General features: G+C 41.8%; 1 protein-coding gene across 1 annotated transcript in view; it reads right to left on the reverse strand.

The window, feature by feature from the left end:
• The window catches only part of LOC146812905 (killer cell lectin-like receptor subfamily B member 1B allele A), a 163,958-nt gene extending 140,124 nt beyond the window's left edge, over positions 1 to 23,834 (reverse strand). Inside the window, exons 1-2 of the mRNA XM_085614637.1 lie at positions 23,643 to 23,834; positions 6,851 to 6,898 (exon numbers count right to left, since the gene is read on the reverse strand). Of these exons, the coding sequence (XP_085470763.1) occupies positions 6,851 to 6,898; positions 23,643 to 23,721 (127 nt within the window). The 5' untranslated portion in view covers positions 23,722 to 23,834. The remainder of the gene's footprint in view (positions 1 to 6,850; positions 6,899 to 23,642) is intronic.
• Between the last annotated feature and the right edge of the window lie 1,228 nt (positions 23,835 to 25,062).

The raw sequence follows: 25,062 nt of genomic DNA on the forward strand, positions 1-25,062 counted from the left end.
CAAATATCAGCCGATTGTAAATTAAAAATCAGTTTCATGGCTTGCTCAACCGTACGTGTACCATATTTAACAAACATGGGTTTTAGCAAAATAATACGAAAATTAGAGTAGAGCTTGCAAAATAATATAAAGTGCATTGTGCTCTGCTTTGAAATCCCGTCACAACTACAAGGGCCTACAGGGTATTTCCTCATTACAGGTTGGGCCACCAGATGATGCACTGTGCCGAATCTCAATCTAGTCAGCACAAATTTATGTGTCGGCCTGGTGACAAGAGTTAAATAGACAGGGAATCCATCCATGGTCAAATATCTGTTATAAAACATAACAGTGGACAAAGTACCAGCAATAACAGTTCTTTTCCTCTCAACAAAGGCTAGAAAAACCCTTTTTAACTCGATCTTAGGGATTAATAAAACAGCGTTCGGATCAGTTACAATATTCAGGTTAAAAATATCCGAAAAACACATAATAATGTATTTAATCCAGGGTATTGCTAAGGCTTTATCTAGTCGCATACAATCCTGGATAATAACCCTAGTAAAGGATTTTTCTTCATTCAACCAAATAGACCGCCACACCATCAGAGGTCTAAGTGACAAAAGATCGGATAGATAGTTCATATTTAATTCTTGGTGACATAATGCATTAGAGGCCGAAGTGGGTAAACACAAAACTTTTTTAAGGAAAGAATTCTGTTCCAGTTGTAATTCATATACATCACTGTAACCCCAAATTCCTGCCCCATATAATGCAATCGAAACACATCTTGCCTGATAAATTTTTTTCATGTCTCTGGTCCTTCGATCCCCAATTTTCTGGGCAAATCTAAAAATTCCATGTGCATTTCTAGCCATTTTATTGCGTATATTATTAAATTCATGTGTCCACTTTTTATCTTCAGAAAAAGTTATGCCTAAATAACAGAATTTGTCCACCTGCTGTACTTTTGCTTTGTCAATAAAAAACCCTTTCGCTGTATATTTACATTTCTTTGGGCCACAGATCATTGTATAAGTTTTGCTTTTGTTGATAACTAATTTTTTATCATTAATAAAAGAAGCAAAACTATCCATTAGTCGTTGTAACCCTATCGGAGTTCTCGATAATAATACAGCATCATCAGCATATAGTAACACTGGTACTGGTGCACCGTTAATCATGGGAGCATCTGCGGGTACTTCTTTTAAAATTGCATCAATGTTATTTATAAATAAAATAAATAAAAGTGGGGCTAAAACACAACCCTGCCTTATACCTCGCTTAACGCTAAAGTTCCGGGTACATTCACCCTTCTTACCAAAACGTACACATGTTTTTAATCTCTCATACATCCTGGCAAGAAAATAAATTATGCCCTTTGGCGCCCCTATTTCCAACAAGGTTGACCACAGAATAGAGTGGTCAACCATGTCGAATGCGCTACTTAAATCTGCAAAGCATATATAAATATGACCAGATTTGGCTTCACTATATTTCCCGATCAATAATTCTAGATTAATGCATTGATCGAGTGTACCCCTACCTTTCCTAAAGCCATATTGGCTATCTGACAGAATACAGTCCTGTTCTACCCATTCTTCGAGTCTAACTAGCATAATCCTACTCATAACTTTTACCGAAGCATCCAATAATGAAACAGGTCTATAGTTTTTTGCGTCTGACCTGGATCCTTTCTTGTATATTGGTACAATTATAGACTCCTCCCATGTTAACGGAGGATCTGTACAAACCGCGGCATTAAAAACAACAGCCAACAGTGGGCCCCATACTTCTGGGGCATCCTTATATACGTCACTAGGGACCCCATCTGGGCCTTGGGCCTTCCCTCCTTTGCTTGCCCTAATCCCCATTTCCACTTCTTCCACAGTAATCTCCAGTGGTATAATCGGCCAGCTAACTGTCCCGACATTAGTGTTTTTATCTGAGTTGAAAATACTTGAGAAGTGGGTAATCCATCCTTCACAAGAGACGTTTGATGTTAACTCAGGCATATTTGTTTCCTTAAGGAATGGGGAGTTGACTGTTGCCCAAAATAATACAGAATTAGAACATTCTGCCACCTGGTTAAGAGAATCCCAGGCCTGGAGCTGTAGAACCTTCTTCCTCGCTTTAATAGCACTTTTATATTCTAGCCTCAGAGTAGTTACTAGTTTTTTATCTCTAGGTCTAATTACAAGGGCCTGTTTAAGATCGGTCAGGGCAGCAGAACAGGTTTTATCAAACCAAACCAAACCAGGTTTGTTACTACCCCTACTACCACTTGTAAACTTAGCGTTAATGGCTTTGTTGATTTCTTTAAAACTAGATAAGACCCGCTCATGATCTAATCTATTTTCTAAAATAAAAACAATGTCTGCTAAATTCTTCATAATAATAGATTCCCTTAGCTCTGATGCTTTTGCACCTATCCACCTCAACCTTACCCCATTAACCGCTTTTCATCTCGTTGGTTAATCCCTCGGCCTTACGCGTTTCGAAGCATACGTGCTTCTCGTCAGAGGCCAGTGTCAGGAGTCAATTGTTCAAAACTACCACGCCCCAGCTGCATGCTTAAAATACCTTTACATGCAGCAGGGGCGTGGTAGCGTTGAACAGTTGACTCCTGACACTGGCCTCTGACGAGAAGCACGCAGGCTTAGAAACGCGTAAGGCCGAGGGATTTACCAGCAAGGTGAAAAGCTGCATGTTATAATAAAGTGGTTGTAAAACTACCTTCTAGCGGAGTGCGGCCTCGTTTCTGAGCACCCTTGGAGAAGATATTATCGCGGCGGCTCCGGCCGTGGTGGTGACGCACCACCTGCAAAATAAATGGAGGACCATAAGAGGGGCAGGGACCCCTTTTAATTCGGCGCAAGAAGGTGACTAAAATCTAACATGCAGAGTTTTATCTGGAGCCCACTGGAGGGCTATTTAATTGATCTCTAATTGAGTGGTTCAGGAGACAAACCCATTGGAGGGTAAAAAAGGACGCATAAATTGCGTGGGTGTGTCCAAATCAGCAGGAATCCCTTGGTCGAAGCCTCTGAGGAAGGAGCAACATGCTCTGAAATGCATCAGGCTTGAACTTTTCGACACCAGAGCTGAAAATTAATTTGAATGCGGTGGACAGCCTGACCTATTTAAATGTTACTGCAAACTGTCTGTAGAGTGCGGCCTAGCCAGTGGGTATCCTGGATAGCGGCTTCATGTATTATGCAACAGCCCAGCCGCAAAGGATCGCACCGCCACATGATCACGGGGATCACAGAGCTTGGAATCTTGCCGGGCCCCAGAGATGAAATAGCAGTTTATGGGATAAATGACAGTTACGCATCCAAGGGCCCATTTGAGGGCTTTCAAGTCAGCAGCAACATTTCTCTTGCACCTATACAAGGCAGATATGTGGGACACAAACCACAAGGCCCAGGAGGCTTTGCGTTTGAACTCATTTTGAGCACCCATTGGAGGGTGGTTAATTCTTTATAAAGTGCGTGGGTGTGTCCAAATCAGGCAAAACCAAAGGAAATGATGGACGGAGTGTTGAACATTGCAAGCACTCACCCCCAGTCAACTGATCTGGGTTTAATCCATCACCGTTCTTTAGCCCACTCTGCCACCCCAGTTCAGACATGGCCATATGCAAATCAGTCTGACCCTGCGCCTCATGGGAACAGTCCAGCCCGAACTGCCAAGCCATGTCTTCCCTGGACCAGAAACAAGCTTCCTAGGACCGGTTTCTGGCATTTCAGCCGTCTTCAGCCAGGCTTGCTTGAATCCAGTGGCAAAGTGAGCAAGGGACTCACGTCTGAGCATACCCTGCCAACTTATGGCGAATAAAGCAAAACCAAAGGAAATGATGGACGGAGTGTTGAACATTGCAAGCACTCACCCCCAGTCAACTGATCTGGGTTTAATCCATCACCGTTCTGTAGCCCACTCTGCCACCCCAGTTCAGACATGGCCATATGCAAATCAGCCTGACCCTGCGCCTCATGGGAACAGTCCAGCCCGAACTGCCAAGCCATATCTTCCCTGGACCGAAAACAAGCTTCCTAGGACCGGTTTCTGGCATTTCAGCCGTCTTAAGCCAGGCTTGCTTGAATCCAGTGGCAAAGTGAGCAAGGGACTCACGTCTGAGCATACCCTGCCAACTTATGGCGAATAAAGCAAAACCAAAGGAAATGATGGACGGAGTGTTGAACATTGCAAGCACTCACCCCCAGTCAACTGATCTGGGTTTAATTCATCACCGTTCTTTAGCCCACTCTGCCACCCCAGTTCAGACATGGCCATATGCAAATCAGTCTGACCCTGCGCCTCATGGGAACAGTCCAGCCCGAACTGCCAAGCCATGTCTTCCCTGGACCGGCAACAAGCTTCCTAGGACCGGTTTCTGGCATTTCAGCCGTCTTCAGCCAGGCTTGCTTGAATCCAGTGGCAAAGTGAGCAAGGGACTCACGTCTGAGCATACCCTGCCAACTTATGGCGAATAAAGCAAAATCAAACGAAATGATGGACAGAGTGTTGAACATTGCAAGCACTCACCCCCAGTCAACTGATCTGGGTTTAATCCATCACCGTTCTTTAGCCCACTCTGCCACCCCAGTTCAGACATGGCCATTAGCAAATCAGTCTGACCCTGTGCCTCATGGGAACAGTCCAGCCCGAACTGCCAAGCCATGTCTTCCCTGGACTGGAAACAAGCTTCCTAGGACCGGTTTCTGGCATTTCAGCCGTCTTCAGCCAGGCTTGCTTGAATCCAGTGGCAAAGTGAGCAAGGGACTCACGTCTGAGCATACCCTGCCAACTTATGGCGAATAAAGCAAAACCAAAGGAAATGATGGACGGAGTGTTGAACATTGCAAGCACTCACCCCCAGTCAACTGATCTGGGTTTAATCCATCATGTTCTTTAGCCCACTCTGCCACCCCAGTTCAGACATGGCCATTAGCAAATCAGTCTGACCCTGCGCCTCATGGGAACAGTCCAGCCCGAACTGCCAAGCCATGTCTTCCCTGGACCGGAAACAAGCTTCCTAGGACCAGTTTCTGGCATTTCAGCCGTCTTCAGCCAGGCTTGCTTGAATCCAGTGGCATAGTGAGCAAGGGACTCACGTCTGAGCATACCCTGCCAACTTATGGCGAATAAAGCAAAACCAAAGGAAATGATGGACGGAGTGTTGAACGTTGCAAGCACTCACCCCCAGTCAACTGATCTGGGTTTAATCCATCATCGTTCTTTAGCCCACTCTGCCACCCCAGTTCAGACATGGCCATATGCAAATCAGTCTGACCCTGCGCCTCATGGGAACAGTCCAGCCCGAACTGCCAAGCCATGTCTTCCCTGGACCGGAAACAAGCTTCCTAGGACCGGTTTCTGGCATTTCAGCCGTCTTCAGCCAGGCTTGCTTGAATCCAGTGGCAAAGTGAGCAAGGGATTCACGTCTGAGCATACCCTGCCTACTTATGGCGAATAAAGCAAAACCAAAGGAAATGATGGACGGAGTGTTGAACATTGCAAGCAATCACCCCCAGTCAACTGATCTGGGTTTAATCCATCACCGTTCTTTAGCCCACTCTGCCACCCCAGTTCAGACATGGCCATATGCAAATCAGTCGGACCCTGTGCTTCATGGGAACAGTCCAGCCCGAACTGCCAAGCCATGTCCAAATCAGCACAAATCCCTTGGTCGAAGCCTCTGAGGAAGGAGCAATATTCTCTGAAACGCATCAATCTCGAACTTTTCGACACAAGAGCTGAAAGTTAATTTGAATGTAGTGAACATCCTGACCTATTTAAATGTTACTGCAAACTGTGTGTAGAGTGCAGCCTTTCCACTGGGCATCCTGGAGATATATATCTTTATATATATATATATATATACACCAAGTCGTCAGTTCATAAAACTCTTCTGACCCCGAAGGCAGCGTGTGTACAGGTGTGATGCCCATAAATTTTAAGCAATTTATTTGACCATCCAACTTCTTGTACCATCTCGTAATCAAGATGTCCTTTGAGATGTCATTTGAGATGTCATAATTATGTCATAGGACGTCATGAGTGATGTAATATGTGAGGTCATAAGCAGTGTTTAGTTATTTTATCATGTTTTAGGCATTTTTTAATTCCTAGTATTTTGATGTCTCAACACATTATCCAAGTCCCTCCATGTTAGATACGAGCCTATGATGTCACATTCATACATTAAAGCCTGGAATGATATAAAGACCCTAAAGTCCCAATCATCTGACTTTATTTCATTTAGGCCCAGTCGCTATTTTAGACTATGGTGGTTGCCATCTTAGACTATGGAGGTCGCCATCTTAGATCATGGAGGTCCCTTTATGCAGAATCATTGGTTGCTCACAAAGTGCCTTCTTCCTGTTTTTATGATATCCTGTGTAGTTAGTTTTAAATGTAGTGAAAAACAAGTTGTTCCTGTTATGATAAATGCTTTTGTATTTAAATTTTTATTCTTATTAGTGCAGTGTGTGTGATATTATATGAACAATGAAATGGGTTTCTTTCTGTGACTACAGTGCTCCTGATCCCTTCGTACAGATTCTTAGTTACCCAAAAGCAATAACTCTAGTCCAACAATGTATTGGATAGGGTTCTGCGGGCTACGGTAACCTGTCTTTCATATTCAGTGCTGGTGTTCACTTCTGAGGTGGGAAAGCAAACCTTGTAGAACTACACCAGAGGAGTGGTTTATGCAACAAACACCAACATCTTTGCTTTTCTCTTACACCTCACTGTAAGGAAAACTACACCAACATCCAAATTCAGACATCCTGTTATGACATGTTAATATCATAATAAAAAGTAACTCAATATAATGAAGTTACTGCCCATAAGCAAACCATACCTGCACCACTTTGTTGAGGAATCAAACTCAGATCTGCATAGGTGACCCCTGCCAAAAGACCAATGAAAAATAGATGGTTAGATTATCATCCTAGCAAAGATGGATTTTAGCAAAAACATGCCGTAAAAATAAGTACAATTAAGAATGAAGTAAGCAGAGGTGTAACAAAAGCCCCCTCACCACCCACAGTGTGGGAGTGCCTGCTCTCCAGGGGGCCCCCTCCAGCACTGTGCACGATGGGCCTAGGAGCTCCTCACTGGCTCTGGAGCGTGGGGGGTCCCCTTCATGCACTTTGCCGGGGGGGGGGGGGCCTCAAGCTTCCTTATACCACTGGAACTGAGAGATAACATAACGGAGAAAGAGGAGAAGAAGGAAATTACTAAATGATACAACTTTTCACAAAGAGCAGCTTGTGTCCGACCAAAGAAGTTACTCTAGGGATGGCTTTCCAAAATGGCACATTGATAGTGGTACCGAGATTCAGTTGGCTTCACTTCTGGCACAGTTTGGGGGATTAAAATAACAAAACATGTCTCTACGAAGTGCACATTCACCCCAGAGATTTTCAGCACTAAGAAACAGATCTTTATCGTTACCCTACTCCGTGTTACTCAATTTACCAACCTCAGGAAGATGAAAAGCTGAGCAGACCCACCAGTGCCATATGATAAAACACTTATCCATGCAGGTGATCCAATCCACCAAACTTAAGCTGAATTTGTAATGTCCTTGCATTTGTTGTCCCTCTCAAGCTCTGTGTCTGCCAGAGATGTTCCAGAAGTGGCCTGATTATCTCATTTTAGTAGTAGTGTTTGAGCAATAATCTGATTGTTTCTTTTTGCCCCTTTTCCTTGTCACAGTCCTTGTCTTATTAAATAGACAAACCAAGAAAACAGGCTTCTGGTTTCTTTCCATTTCTTGGGGCTAGTGATTTTCGTGGCTGGGTGGAGACCTGGCCAAGCCCAATATCTTTATCTCACTCTGCAGGCTCGTGCTGGGCCTTCTGCAGACTCATTTGCTACTGTTGCCCTTGGTACAACAACTTTGTAAATAGATCTGACGACATTAGACTATGCCAGTGCAGCATTATTTAAGGCTCTGTGTAGCTTACGAAATGACGTGTTTCCCATTCAGTTTATGCTCATGAGACTGGGATGAGGTACAGTGATGAAGTGATAAATCCTCTTTTATATAACTGCAGTCATTACACCATGTCCAGCTCTAGTCATCCCTTGTATTTTCCTCCTACTTTCATCTTAGTTTTTACAGCTTCAGTAGACAATAGTGAAAGAGGTCACAGTGAAGAGGCAATACCAATGACCTCCCTAGAATTGGCTGAATAACAAAAAAATGCATTAGATGAGGACTCTCCTTTTTAATTTCTTTAAATTGAACATTTGAGATGTCTGGACACCAATGGGACTCATGAGAAAAATCAGAACTCAAGGCCAGATGTATAAATGCACAGGTCCCAAAAAGTGGGCTCAAATCGTGCACAACTTTTTTGCGACCTGCTTCTGATTTTGCAATAAAGTCTATAGGATGAGTTACAGAATTGCCAGTTGTGAGGGGTTGCAGAATGATCTATTTAATACAATTTAATCACTATTTGCAGCTCCCTGAAGTTAGAAACAAATAATTGATTGTGATGTGCAAGGAACAGCAGACCACCATCCCTGGTGCTACTTTTAAATAAAAGTTTCCCAGTTTTGATGACTTTTTGGGGGAGAAGGAAGAGGATCTTTTGAACAATACCTGTTCCCTTACATGATTCTCAAAGGGGAAATGGAACACAGAGACTTCCTCCATTTTGAAAATCAGTTAATACCTCATTTGAGGTATTGGAACTGATCAATGGTTTGTGACCCCAAATACGGTAAAAAAACATTAATATGTACCATGGCTAAGCGCAATTAGCACGGGATGTTACGTTTACTCCACTTCCTTACTAAAAATTTGTATAGTTTGCTAAACCCATCTTGCAAGTCAGAAATGCATTTTGGACTCACAAAATGGGTTTGGTATATTTAAAAAAAAAAATGTTTTTAAACCTTGTGATTTCTGGAATCATAAGGCTTGCAAATGCAATCTAGCCTTTTGTGTAATGATTATCGATAAATAATTAGAGCATCTTAAATTCTGGAAAATACATAATTTCATTGTGAACCTGTATGAAATGTAAATTGTTTGCAAGTAATAGAAACACCTAGAGTTACTTATCTTTATGTACACTGAGCATTATGTAACGTCTAATTTGTAATCCACAAAATGGACAAAATGCTGATTCCACTGGAGTTCAAGATTCAACAAGAAATTTAAGCATTAATAGAGCAATTTCTAGACATTCAGGGCCCGATCACGATGTCGGGCAGAAATCTTCTGACCAGGGTTTGGAGGCTTTCTGCTTGACATCAAGGGTTTCATTCTGACCGCTGTATTAGGATGACGGCAGTTGGAATAATACCAGCGGGGGTATTCCGACACGGTTCCAAATGGATTATGATGCCCCTTTCCGGCAGCCATTTAATGTCAGCATTACTGACATGAAAAGACTGTCAGAAAATGTAATTGGTGGCCCCTAGCAGGGCCCCTTCCCATCTGGCTCTCCGCAATAGGGTCTGGGGGGCACCTATGGTTCCCCCCAAAACATCCTGTGTATGTTATAACAAGGACACCCCTTATATGTCCACGGGGACCAGGGTCAATATACTTTATATACAAAATCGTGTCCACTGTGCAACTCTTTTCAGACAAAGCCGGGCAACCCTCTTACATCAGGGAAGCACATCATCCAATGTATTATTTCAAAGCCCAGGTGGTGCCTCCACACCTGGTAAGCTCTACTACAGATATACGTATAAACCACATTTCAAATATATGTAAAGAAAGAATGACACAAGGTTTCTGTGGAAATAATCTGTATTATTTCCAAAACATTTAATATATTGATAATGTGCTAATAAATAATACAAGTGCAGACAATGCGGTGCTCAAGTGTGACAAAAAAATCTCAAGCTATTCACATAAGAAACAAAATACACAACTTTACTAGTTATGTATTTATATGGTTACTGCATTTGTATACCCCATTACAACATGCGAGGCAATCAATGCTCAAGATAACCAAGTGAAAGCATATGTCGACGTTTCGACCCTTATGGAATCAGGGGGTCTCCTCAGGACAAAAGGTCATCGGACTTATTACCTGCATGATCATTAAGAAAGGGGGAGACAGAAACCAAAAATGGGGTGTCAGTCTAGAATCACTAAATGTTATAGATTTCTCTGTAGCATCAACCCAACTTACCAGGAGATGTCCATCATTGGTAGGGATGTAGTTCAATATGGGGATGCGTCTGGCTCACTAGCCTGATCTTTCCATAAATAACTATGGGGGAGTAATGGAGCCAATATCACCACCAATCCGTAGGACATAAGTCTGTACTTAATTCTGGAATAAATGTATAATATAATATATATATATTTATATTGACACAGTCTATATATACTACCTACCGCAGATCCAGAATCATCTGTAGTGTCACCTTACCACTAATGTACCATCACTCTCGAAGATTTAGTAAACCCGTGCCTACAACCTGGATTGGTGTAATAGACACCAAGTGTACACGTATGCGTGCTCAAACATCGAGTATAGTCTACTGGAATATACTCCGAGTAGCCCAAATAAACATCTATGTGAGTCTACATGCTACATTTCAAAAAACTTGTCCATATTAAGTGATACTAAATTCCAGGTCAATAGTGGTACAATTCCATGGTCCATTACGACACCTCTCACCTAACACTGTTTGAGGGTGTGTGAAAATAACCCATGGACCAAAGTCATGCAAATTGGCCAATGGAAGAGCTACTGCTACAACCATGGAGATGTGCAATGCGGGTTTTCTAGTGTGACATGCTAAGTGCATGTGATTACGTATCAGGGTGGATTAGTCAACAACGTGCAGTGTCAAAACAATCCTACCGATCCTGCTAAATCTTTGCTATCTCGCCCCTCACTGTCTAAGTCCTTAATAAATAGCACTCGGACGGCGGCAGTAGAAAAAAATCTGAAAGTACAACATGCTTGCGTAAACAGTCTGTACTGTGAAATAATAACATGTTAAGTGACATCTTCATTTAGTCCACACTTACTGCAACTATCAGACGTTGTGTATAACGCTTCCTTCTCAATCTTCCACTGGTATGAAATCTAATTGCCGCATGTAGCCAAAAGCCTATTATGCTATGTATCTGTGCGGTCTGAGAACTAGACTGCTAACCGCGGGCACAATCTTGGAGCTCCCTTTACTCTTGCGGACTTTTCCTTCACTATTAGATATAAATGTCCAATATAGTAGTGATTGTAACTATGACTGAAAATAAATATCAGACTGCCAAACATACAAATGTGTGTAAATTAACTATTCAAGTCATAAAATGTACCCAATGACCAGTGGGCCACAAGCCAGTCCCTGCTCGATTAAATGTATACTGAAAATGGACAGGTGTCAATCCATCCTTATTCATGGAAACCATTAAAGGGAAAAGGCAAAAAGATTTAGATATCTGTCAGGATGGTTCCTCTACTCAAACAGCTGTCATAACAACCTTTGCTAATATTACTAAAACAATTTCAAGCGATTTAAAATCCAAAAGAAGGAAAAATGGAGCAGCCCAAAATATAGATGGTTTAACCATGAATGTACAAGGTTAAATGGGGAATTGAAACTTGTGCTCAAACAAATACCTAGAGACCTTCAAAAAATTAGCGCCGCCAGGAAAGACTATAAAAAGACACTGGAAGTAAGAAAAAGGGAGATCCGCGAAGAGGCCTGGGAGAAATTAAATCAGGCGGCAGAGTTGAAAGACCAGGTCCTCTCATGGAAGACAATCAATCATCCATATTTTAAAGATAAAAATGCAGTACAGATTGATACCGCAGTACCACCCGATGATTGGGTGACACATTTTAAGAGCATTTTTAACCCAGAAGACATAAACTCCATAGATTGGAAAGATGAAAAACTTATAAAGACAAAGTTAGTCAAAACAACATCAATCACCCCAGAGGAAGTTAAACTTGCACTTCAAAAAAGTGCAAGTGGGAAAGCTGCAGGCCCAGATGGGGTGCTGACAGATGTTTTTAAGCATGATTTGGATTTTTGGATACCAATTTTAGTGACAGTTTTTAATGCTGTTTTGGGAGGAGCCTTACCAGTTACATGGGCCGAAAGTATTATTGTACCAATTTTTAAGAAAAGGAACAGGGAAAAGGCAAACTGCTACCGCCCAATATCCCTTCTGGACTCTTCGTCCAAGATTATGGGCCGAATCATGCTGGAAAGGCTTGAAGCCTGGGCCAACGAAAACAACATATTAACAGAGGCACAGTATGGTTCCAGAAGGGGTATTGGGACGGTAGAGCAATCTTTAAATTTAGATCTGTTAATTGGGAAGTACACACTAGCTAAGGAGAGCACTTATGTTTCGTAGACCTGACCAGTGGCTTCGATTTAGTTCATCACCAAAAATTATGGCAAACTCTGAGAGTGCTCGGTGCTCCCATAGAAAAAATGTTATTTTTATCCCAAATTTATGCTTATCTAATGTCAAGGGTACGACATGGAAAATTAGGATAATGTACGCCTGACTTCGCGGTAAAGCGAGGTATCAGACAGGGATGTGTACTGGCTCCCTTATTATTTTCCCTGTACATAAACAAAATGGACTCGTTTTTACAAAAACTGGTAGTAGATGCCCCAAAAGTTGGAATACGCCCCACCCCTGTTTTATTATAGGCGGACGATGCTGTCCTAATGTCCAGAACTGCAAATGGCTTACAATGTCTAATAGAAAACTTTGCCCAATATATGACCAACATAAATGTACAGCTGAATTAAAAAAAACATGTAATGTCATGTGGAGGCAAGAGACAAAAGTGTAGACAGCATCATGTGGGAGGAGTTTTTATAAATAGAGCTCTGACTTTTTTATACTTGGGGTTGTTATTCTGTAACAAAGGCTCTTGGAATCCTCACATTGAATTATGTAAAATGAAATTTTTAAAGACATCTGAGGGAATCTTTAGATTTGCGGCAAAACTTGGGAACAAACCATTCCGTGAAATGTTTAATTTATATAGGAGTAAGTGTGTCCCAGCTGTTAACTATGGAGCCGCAATATGGGGGAGAGCAAATACGATAACCCTCCAAACTAATGAAAATAAGTTCCTAAAAAGATTATTGGCAGTTCCTAGTACAACAGCAAATATGATTGTACATAAAGAACTATGTGTGCCATATTTAAGCGATTCCCTGAATATAGCTGCTCTCACCCTCTGGCACAGTATATGGACAAAAGAAGAAACACAATTTTCGAGAGATCTAATCACAGACTGCCTAGCCTTAGATCATTGTATGAAAATACCATGGCTGTGTCACATTTTTTAACTTTTAACAAAATGTGAAGTAAATACAGATAATCTCTTAAGTATACAGGAAGACAGCAAAAGTGACTTGAAACTAAGATATATCTCTGCCATAGAATATGATAGGGATAGGATGGCTATGAAAAAACAGACAGTTGCAGCATACTGTGAACGCCCATATACGAGAGGTACCCAGTTATACCTTATTTTAGTGCAGAATGTACAGCATAGATTTTATTTGACAAGGTTAATGATGAGCACCTTACACTATTTAATTGCCTTCCCAAAAATACAAAAATGTCAGAGAATTTTGCCAGCCTGCCCATGTGACGGTAAAACTTTACAGTCCACCTTGCATTTTATTCTCTTTTGCCCTTTTTATATGGATATTCGAAAAACTGTACTGAAACCGCTCTTTTTAAAAAATATGCCTTTTAACTATAAGGATGCATTTAATTTTATATGCAGCTTGGATATAATGAAAATTATTAGCTCCGTAATTCGCTTCAAACAACAATCAATTAGAAAAAGAAAAGACTATACACTTTTGGATGCTTTGCTATATGGAAAAGAAGATGATTAACATTTCTCCCCAACCGTATATTATTGCACTGTTTGCACTTACACTTTATCGTATGAAATTGTGATTGATCGCCTTTTTATAAAACTCTGAAAAATTGACTAGTTATTTTATCGTATATTCTCCCCACAAAGTCCAAGTCTGTACATATTTTTTTATAACAATAATTAATTATTGTACACGAATATTAATCAGAATGCATTTCTCTCTTTTTTTAAAAAATATGTGTTTGTATGCTTTTCTGGTGCTTGCCTTGTTGTCACCGAATAAAGCTGTTTTGATATGATTTGTATACTGAACCCATGAAAAGGCTGACTACCCGTGGGTCTGCATCCTGAATATCTATGAATGAAGAAACAATGTGCAGTACGTAGCATGTCTATAATAATTACATGTCTGAAGCCTCCATCAAATCATCATTGGTAAAGGTAGGGACTAGCAACATAGGATATAACCCTCAGTCTGTGTAGCTATGAAGAACATCCATCCTAGGATGCCACTAGCAAATAGGCAGGATGGAAAGTCGTCTTAGTTCGTCTACATCATTCAGCCCAGTATGTGTACTCTCTATCAAGTCAATCCATTTGCACTTCCAGCAGTTTAGTAGCTCGCTGATATTTCCTCCTCGTTTATCCGTGGCGACAACTTCTGTCACCTACCAGTATAACTCATTTTCAGTGTGTTGCATTTCTTGATAGTGTCGGACCAGGGGTGCTTCTTCAACTCTGCATCTTAATCTTCTCCTATGTTGGACAATGCGGTGTTTAACCATTTGTGACGTCTGCCCCATGTATACCTTCATACACAGACATTTGATCACATAAATCACATTCCTGGTATTATAATTAGAAAATGATATCAAAGTTAATATTTTATCAGATGTTTCAATAATTTTAGTGTCAGAGGTGAATGCACATGCTACACAATCCCCACATCTATGATGTCCAAGTAACACAGATAAGGCCCACAGTGCCCTAATTTTGTCGTTCTTAGGGAGGTCCCTATGCACCCTAATCACATGATCTCTGATGTTCCTATTCCATTTGAAAGCAAACATAGGTCCTTCTTCACATGTTTCTTTTACCAAGGGCCAATTCTTGCAAATGATTTTCTGAATCTCATTGCGGATGGGTGAAAACCTGCTGACCATTGATATTCTCCTGTTCTCATCTCTCTCCTTGGGGGTCAGGTTTGCTTCTCTAGGGCAAAACCAGGCCTTCATCATAGCGCTTTTCACTATTTTCTTAGGATACCCCTTCTCTAGTAATCTGTTCATCAGTATTTCATCCTCTTTGAAAAAAATCTTCTTTCAGTTTACAACTTCTCCAAAGGTGTAAAGATTTCCCATCAGGGAGATTATCCCAGAGTGCTCTGGGATGATGGCTGTTGTATCTAAGTAAAGTATTGGTGTGAGTATTTTTTTCATTAAATATAGTATACAAATTCCCTCCACTGTGTTTCACAAGCAGATCTTGTAGCTTACTTCTGTGTGACTGTAGTGTGCTGTAAATTTCACATTCTCACTGCGTGAATTGATCCACTCTCTGAATCTATTGAGGTCATTTTCACTACCATGCCAAATCATAAAACTTTCGTCAATATATCTCTTTCATTCTCTGAATGGATGACTCACATGATATATGTTGTCTACCTCAAACTTGCCCACATAGAGATTAACTGCATTCGGCGCAAAGCACGCAACCATCGCCACTCCCTTTCTTTGTAGGAAAAAGTAATTTCTGAAGATGAAATAGCTTTATTTAAGTGCCATTTCCATTAGTTTGATGATGAGTCCACACAACTCTTCATCTTTGTCTGTTAAGGAACGTACCTGTACCTCAATAGCTTCATTCTGGGGTATATTTGTGTACAGTGACTCTATATCCGGAGTCACTAGGATGTCATGTTCATGTTCAACCGTTGTATCCTCAGTGTCATTGATGAATTGCATTATATCCCTTACATATGATCTGAGTTTGGGAATCTCTTCTTTGATCTGAGTATCAATGTATCTGCATACAGGTTCTAGTACTGACCCGCAGGCAGATACCATAGTTCTTCCTGGAGGTTTGTGAAGTTTTGTGTGAACTTTGGGTAAAGTGTAGATCACAGGAGTCTTGGGATGTATTTTATTAAGATATATATATTCTTTCTCATTCAAAATACCCTAATCCAAACCTGATTAAGTGACTTGTTGCATTTCTTTCTGAATCCCCTAAAGTGGATTACCTGCTATTTTTTGGTAGTGTCTATGATCTGTGAGTTGTCTCATTATTTACTCGTTGTAACCCGGGGTATTTTTTATTACAATTTCGCCCCCCTTTATCCTCTGGTTTGATGGTAATCTCCCTATTAACAGCTAGTGACTCTAAGGCCTGTCGCTCCCGAAATGAAATATTATATGGTGTTCTTTTTCCGTGATTGAAGAGCATTAATCTGTCCCAGAACCATGTTTTCAAACTCTCCAGACTCATCATATGACTAGGAGGATTGTGAAGGCGGGCATAGTCCTGACCCCTCAAGCAGTGGAAGAGGGGGTTTGTCTTTGAAAAAATATTTGAGTCTCTGGGTACGAAAAAAACAATACAATTCACAGTTTACTTTAAAAAAAATCTGGTTTCTCGGTGATTACCAACCCAGGCCCTTTGTTCAACACCTCATTCTCATCATGTGTGAGAACGTAATCTGACAGATTAATGATCCGGATTTAGTGTTGGTGCCTGCCACATGGTGCACGGATGTCTACAAACATCCATTTGTCAGTTGAAGTTTGTGCTGTGGGCCTTTAGCACCCACTGCACAAGCTTCCACTAACAAATGGATGTTTGCGACTGCCCTATGGGCGGTTTCATTGTAATGCTGTGGTGAACTGCCGACCTAAGGCGGGTGGTTTCTTACCGCTATGGTGTCGGGCAGACGTAAGTGTGCCTGACATCGTAATTAGGCCCTAAGGCCCATATTTATCAAAGAGTTAGCTTCGTCCTTGTGCCACGCAAAGGTGTGCAAGTGGAACTTAAATATTAAGTGATATTCATCAAGCCATTCAAGGCCACATTCTGTGGCCCCGCATGGCTTGATAAATCTAGGATAATGCTAGGCAGCACACACAGAAAGAGGAAAATGCCTCTCAGGATAGTTTTTGTGCAGGAAGGTATACCTTACTGCACAAAAATAATCCTGCATGCAATGCAGGCACCCTTAAAACATGACGCAAGGGAATCTGCGGTTGTGCTATGCAGGCAAAAGTAGGCTAGCACTATCAAATGACAAGAAGGCAATGTATTCAATTCAATTCAATTACTTTATTCAGATAGAACATAGCTATAAAAGAACAAACCACACATGGATACAAAAAACACACAAATTCATGATGATCGTAAAAACATTATGTAAAAACCAATGCAATAGGAATATTATTTATACAATACACATTGTATTGCGTTGTCAAAAGGACACCCACGCGAAATACTAATTCATCATCTTCCAAATTAAGGATGGTCCTCGGTGCATCTTTTTAATGCGCAAGTGGATAGCTTTTGAAAAAAGGTATTAAAAACAATTTTGCATGTTGTATATAATACTCACACAAAAATAAAAAGTATGGTATAATTTGCCCTGACCGACCATCACAGGACATGACAGAGAGCCAAGGTTAGTATGATAACCAAGGGGGAAACATAATAAAAACTTCACTGTGCCAGCCCTTAAGCAAAAGGGGAGTCCCTGCTCCCAACAACCCATGGGTTTAGTGATATAACTAGCCAACTGGTGTTCAACATTCTCGATGGACATGGAAGTAGCTACGGATGGCTTCCTAGATTCCATGTCAAGTCTGTCCTTTCTATAGTTTGTATATAGGGCCAACCGCAGGTCTTTTTTATTTACAGTATCTATCTCATGGGGGCTTTCAAAGATGTGTTCTTAGTCTATCCTAGTTAAGCTAGATCGCACCTCAGCTAGCCATAGGAATCCATGCCCTTATCGCGCTTAAGGCAATTTCTTATAATTTCTCTTGTGAGGGACGACGCTGTATTTTTCCAAATGGATAGCCAAAATAGAGCAGGGAGAGACCTTATGTAGTCCTCAATATAATGTAGGTTAAATCACTGTGATAAACATATTGGGGTATAGAGATAGGGGCTCCCAGAAGTTTACGGCATAACCTATTCTCCTCAAGCTTAATGGCACTGGTATTTTAGAAGCCCCACATCTCTGTGCCATAAGTTACCATAGGTATAAATTGAAATTATTATTTTTTTTTTAATAGCTGAGACAATCACCAACCTTCTGGGTTGGGGAGACTGAGAACCAAATTAATTGCTTTATAGAACTACCTCCTACAGTATGCCAAGTGGTCAGTCCATAATCCATTAGCAGGAAAACCAGCCCTAAGTAGGGAAAAGTGCTAGTGCAATGTAAGCTCTGGTTGCCCACAGAAATGATATTTATAGCACGCTTCCTCGGGCCAATAGCCATTATTAAAGTTTTTTTTTAATTAGTACATAGATCTAAAGCAGCCATAAAATCAACAAAGCCTCTTACTAAAAGATGCAAGGCATTAAGTGTGCGGCTCATTAGGACAGCGTATAACAGTGATGGGAGTGCCTGGCCATTAATTCTCGGGATGTCTTTGGTAAGCACAAATAGGGAGGTGTGTAAGTTGTTAATTGATAGAATCAAGAGTAATGGGGCCAGACCACATCCCTGCCTGAGCCCTATACAAACATTAATATCATTAGAGACATCCCCACCCATGTTAATTCTGATGCTGGCTTTCAGATCCCTATGCAGATGCTAAAAAATTTACTAAAGCCTCATCCAACCCATATTCTAGTCAAGCGGTATCGATTAGCATAATCAAAAGCAGAGGTCAGGTCCATAAAAGCTAAATATATAGGTGACAGCTGTAAAATTGTATATTTCCCGAATGCAATGTATAATGGTATATATGGCAGATTCCTGCCCTTTCCCTTCCACACAGCGGAGAACTCCAAGGTGGCTTGCTACGTTGCTCTACACAAAACAATGAAATATCTGCCTCTTATTTCTTATAGTGAATGTTATCTTGTAAATTTGCATTTATGAACAGTTTCTTTAAACCCAAAAAATACACGCAGGTTCAAATATATTTTATGCAATGCCAGTGAAAATAAAGTGGTTCAAACAAGAGCACACATGATTTTGAGCAACTGCACTAATAAACATGCATTTATACATTTATAAGTACAGTGCAAATGTCACTCTCAATGTTAGATAAATACAATCAAACAGCACACACGAGCATGTGAAAACTATTTAAAGGCCAGACTAATTAACTATTTACAAATGCCAACATTATGTCTAGGCTTTTCTCCTTCTACTTAACACAAAATGTATTTTAGTTCCAATAGGTACCATTTAGGAAGTTCATGAAAACTGCCATGAGCACCCGCTCAACCCTGAGTGGCAAATGTATTCATGGGCTTGTGGGACAAGCAAGTGGCATGGTATGGAGAAATACGCCAAAAAAGTGGTGTTATGGTTGCTTAACATTGACAACATGTTTATTGTTTTGTATGTTAGTACAGATGTATCAGAACTTTTTCAGATGGCCACGGGGCATGCATGAACTACTGGCCCAACAGTGATGGTTGAGGCCCTTACTCTTGATGTGCCATGGCCCGGCCTGTTATAGATTATGAGCTACTGGGCTGAGTACCACTTGTGCACTTGACTGTCAATGGTAGCTGTGGTTGAGCAGTCAAGCTCCATCGGGGAGATGTAGATACAGGTCAGTGAACAAAACTCAAAACTCAAAGTGCAGAAAAGTGCGAACAATAAATCAATGTTCAACCAAATGCTTTTATAACAATAGTAGTATTTTATTTCTAACTTTCCACATGCAAAGGAATATGACATTCAGAAGCAACAACACAATCCCCCTTGAGGTCAGGGCTCTAGTTGTTGTCTGGCAAATCCTAACCCACCATCCTTCGTATAACATATTCAGGGTTAGTCTCCATTCACTAATGGGCGCGTCAGAGAATGCAAACTTAGGCCATATTCAAGATTTCCATTTTTCCTTATCCTGTCTTCAGGTAAAAATGTCTATAGTGCTACAACACCTTCAGTCCAAATGCCCAGTTTCAGTCTTACCTGCTCCGGTGGAACGGTAGTGTTCAGAAGTGCAGTGAGTGCCCTCTCCTGAAGTACTCCCCAGTCCACATCCTGTACAGGGAAGTTGGGCTGCTGTCGATGGACACTGCAGCATCCAGCAATGCAGGCTCTTCCTGTTGAGTGGTGCTGCTAGTCGGTTTGCGGTGATCGGAGCTGCTTTTGCTCGGTGGGCACCAAAGGTAAGTTGCTGTTTGACTAACAAAAATTCAGGGGGTGGGGTCTTCTGCTCCCAACAGGAGTTCTGGCGAGGGTGCAACAACCTCAGTGGCATCCTGCAACCCTTGGGAAAACAGTCAGGTGCAGGTGGCAGACTACAATCCGAGCATTTGTCCACATTGATACCAGCAGCCCCCTTTGGCATATGGAGTTGCCAAGTTGCTCACTATCGGGTGCATACATTTAAGTGTGATTGCCAGAAAAAAGACATGCAAAAGTTTCACCCTACGGCCTAATTAAGTTCACAGATGGCCCCTTCTAGCATACAGGGTCACTGTAGTATGGCGCTGCAGGCTTGGTGCTTCCTGCAGGGCGCACTTCACATGGTTGAGGCCCTCTCCTGGCATATAGGGTCATCAGACTGTTCCTGGACACGGGCATTGACCCTATTGCTGTACAGCAGCTCCCCTCACACCTCGCTCAGGGGGGCTCATCTCGGCAGGGCTCCCCACTGGACCTCGCTCCCTCCAACGCTCTCCTCTTCCTCACAGGGCACACTGGTCTTGGCAAGCAGACATGCGATGGAGCTCCAGGGCAGGTGAGCTCGGATTCCCTGGGTGGTATGTCCTCACCCAGCAGGAAAACTAGCAGACCTTGTACCCAACCCTGTTCACAGGCTTGCAGAGCTTCCCCTTCTCACGCAGCGCATCTGGCTGTTTGGCAGATGACCAGTTTTTGGGGACTCAATCTCCTCTTCTTATCGCCCTTTTCCAGACGCAAATGTAATCTAGGCTCTGGTACTTTTACGTTTTATGTTGGGGTTCTGCTTCTTTTGAAGTGGGAACTTCTACTTTTCATCTTTCTTCATGAAAAAGGACTGCCACAACAGGCACACCTCTGAAGCTAATTGTCCACAACATAATTCATGGGAGTGACCAGAGTTTATACTTGGATGTCAGCCACACTGATATGTGCATTAAAAGGTTAATCCCATACCCTCAGTTCTCCTCTTTATGATTCTCTTATCAGCCCCATCTCCCTTCATGAGCTGTCCAGGCCTCTTCCTTCTGATCTATCACTGAATAGACAAGCAGTCTTTAAGTTGCAAATTGATTCAAGTCTCTCCAGTGTGTCCCCACCCAGCCCTCATGGGTATATCAATCCAAATATTTGTCTGAGAGGATTTCTCTCCTCATCATGTCTTCACTAAGCAGGTCTAAGATGTCCAAAATAGAACCCAGGGTCCTACATACAATGCACCATTTCAGACACACTCACTCAGTGTACATTCATACCACACTTTCTGTTCACCACACATACATCTTTGCATTGTACCCTTACATGTACATATGCAGTCAATACACACATTCTCGATCTGTAAGCACTGTTCAGCACTGAAGCATTTCCATCTTTAACCAGGGTGAGTTAATATGAAACACCTGCACAGCCAGCACATACATTAACTATGCGCGCACCGCACTACTCATTAATGGTACTTCATGCAAACACAAATACACACAGCACATGTGGTACCTGCACACTCACTGTACAGCACTACATCTCTCATCACATGTACTAAGCACACATGCACTGCACAGCACTGCTACATTCCTATATTTTACCCCAAACACACATACACCCAGAAGAGAGTCACTATACTGCACTGCACAGCACTCTACAGCTACCTGATGTAGGTCAAGGGTGAGATAAACACACAACAGTGGAACTTTTAAAAAGGCCTGTAGGCCTCACTCCAGTAACAAAGGGTAAAAAGGTCCTTTCCCCTACAACTAACAACTACACGGCATGCTGCCACCACGCTTGCGCTGCTTAACCCCTGGGCAAGGTGATAGCCTTCCATCACTATGATGGTAGCGCTTTGGGCACTCCTCACAGTCCAACAAGACCATAATACATGAGACAGGCCTATGTCATGGTGCACACGCATATTCCATGTTCCCGTGTGACAAACAATCAGCATTAGGGATCCAGACAACAGTACAGTTGGGCAGTCAGGGCAGGGTTACACGCCGTTATCATGCAGAGGAGTTTTCCATCCCAACAAGATGAAATTGTCAATTATGTCAAGTGCTGTAATGCCAATTAATTTAGTTTCAAATGCAGGGTGAATTACAGCAATACTGCTGTTGACTATTAGATATAACAAGCTTGTGGTCCAAGAAGGACAATTGCAAATCTTTCTCTGGAACCTACCTATTATCCATCACAATCAATCATCTCCTGGCCCTCTAATGGAGTGTTCCCTATGGGGAACGCCTCAGGGTACACAGGAATTGCAGCATGGTTGAGGGGTTCCAACTGGTAAAGAATGAGCTATAAAATGAGGGGTTCTCCTGAAAAGCATTACAAAGAGCAGTAAAAAATAAAATGTTTGATTATTATGATTTTTTAACTCTCTCCTATATGTTTTTAAGTTCACTAGTGTATGCAATGTGATCCTGCTTCCAGGTCCCATATTCTAAAAAGACAGACCCCACAGACGCTGACATTTGTTTCTGTGAGTGTGAGAAAGAGTTAGACACACTCACAGAAGCAGAGACCTCACATACTCGGATTGGTGTTTGAGTGACCGCAGATGCCCAGTGAGATTGACCAATTCATCAGCACAAAGTGATGTATCGTTCTGACTAAATACACCCTGACCACTGGACATTTCTGTGGGTAGCATTGTGCTCCACTCCTGTTCTGCTCATCTGTCCCATTAGAGACACCACCCAGTCTCTGCCCCTGTCCTATTATGGGCAGTGCAGCATAGACTGTCCCGTCAAGATTCCTCTGGAAGCATGAGTAACTCCAGACGTAATTCCGCATTTGTTAGTGGTTATCTAAAAACATATATCTTTACATTAATTGATATACTGGAAATAAAATTATTAATCAAAAACGCGTTAATTTATTCTCTACGTGTCAGTTTACTACCTTGGGGATTCCCATTCATCTACTCACGAATCGAACAAACTGTTGCAAGTAAGACACAGAGAAAAAAAATTCACTCCTGTGCCCCCATGGATGGTATCCAGGGAAACAATGAGCTATTGATTGGCATTAAAGGAGTGTTGCGAAAAACATACATGAAAGCGCTTAAGAAGAAAACGTGCAGAGACAGAAATGCGTCAGACAGTGCAAGAAGTAGGACTTGTAGATTGAGCACGCAGGTCTATATAAGTCTGTGGGAGGGATTCAGTACATCTAAATTGCCATCCGGTTTACCAAATTAGAAAAAATAGTTTACGGAGGACATTTCAGGGGGATTGATTTTAAAAAGCAATTACAGTAAAACGATGAGAAAGAAGCCACTTCAGTGCAAAGCAGACAGGCTTATATAATTTAATGAAATATGAACAGTTCAGGTCAAAGGGGACACACCCATAGAATCTTGCTGAATATTTTAGAAGCTTTCCTTAAACAAAGTAAGCCATACTTGACAGATAACAGAATATCCTTACCTTCTGGGCTCTCTTGAGAGGTTGAGGCTGCCCTCTTTGTCTTAGAAAATCTCACGTCGACATATGTGACATCAGCCATCCCCAGGTAAGATTAACTCGAATTTCTCCTTTTGGTATAATGCAAATGATCTCAGCAGGTGTCCCTCTGGCACTGAAGGTGTCCCTCACCCCTGAGGCACGGGCAGGAAAGTGACTGATGAGACCAAGAGAGGGTCTCGTGCCATCTACTGATCAAACAGGAAGGGTGCGCACTGCCTGGCTGGGGGAGGGGGAGGGTGATTGCCACAGTGTGAAGACGTGCTTGTTCTCTCTGATGTAAAACATGTAGTGAGAGCAAATTGAATCAGCCAATGGGGGAGCTTGCGCACTTGAGGGGCCCGTGGTTAGAGGAAACGCTGGTCTGTTTCTGAAGTTTCTGAAAGAATGATCGGCACTACTGGCTTGGCACTCACTCCTTTGGTTTAGGATATGGTGTATAGAAAACTAATCATTTGTTTTGCTAATAATCAAGTGATCTTCCATCGAGTTACACCCATGTGTTGGTATTGTGTAACTCTTATCATAATATCTCATCATCAGCTTGGCACAATGAGTGTGAACTCTCCACTACCCACTGTGACTCTTCCGATGTCCTCATTCTTGGAATTCCTTTGGCTGCCCCCTGCAGCCTTATTGCTCACTTCCAGGCACCAGTCCCCCCCTTAAATTTAACTTCCATATAACATCCTCACAACAAAGATCCCGACTTTCTTGCCAAATTTATGGACTATTTCGCCTCCCTCCTCATGACTAAGAGAGGGTCTTCTTCACAGAGGAGTTCAGCATTTGAGTCTATCACGTCTCTAACTGGCCTCTCCAAGGTGGTTCAAGCTCTGACTTACAGCATTGGTAACACCCTCAGTCTCCTCTTTCCATTTCTTCTATTCTCCTCATCTTAAATTATTATACAAGAACAACTACATTGGGCCACATCTACTATTTACTGTCCTAAAAAATACTAGTTCCAATTAGCCACCAGAGTTTTTGTGACTAATAAATAATTTTCCAAACTGACCTATTTGCAAATAGATCAGTTTTGATAAACAAAGGGGTATATTCACGAGAACGTGTGATAACTACCGCAAGAGTAGCGTAACGCAACTTTTAACATCACAGCCTATCGTGGGAAAATAACCCTGTGTCAACATGGAATTCACAACGTGGCGGTAGCATTCAATAGACACCAGATAACTTGTCAAATGTCCACGTGAAAATCAACGACATGCCGCAAAAATGCAAAACGCGAACGCAAAAAAACATGCCATGAGGCCAATAGTGGTACAAAAATCAGAGAAAACCAGCCACAGGCCTGCCAATCCCCCGCGTCTGTCGGGAAAATGCAATATAAAAGAAACAAAAAACAAAAAACAATTCAAACTGC

Source organism: Triturus cristatus, chromosome 7 (assembly GCF_964204655.1).
Source record: "Triturus cristatus chromosome 7, aTriCri1.1, whole genome shotgun sequence".
Taxonomy (NCBI): domain Eukaryota; kingdom Metazoa; phylum Chordata; class Amphibia; order Caudata; family Salamandridae; genus Triturus; species Triturus cristatus.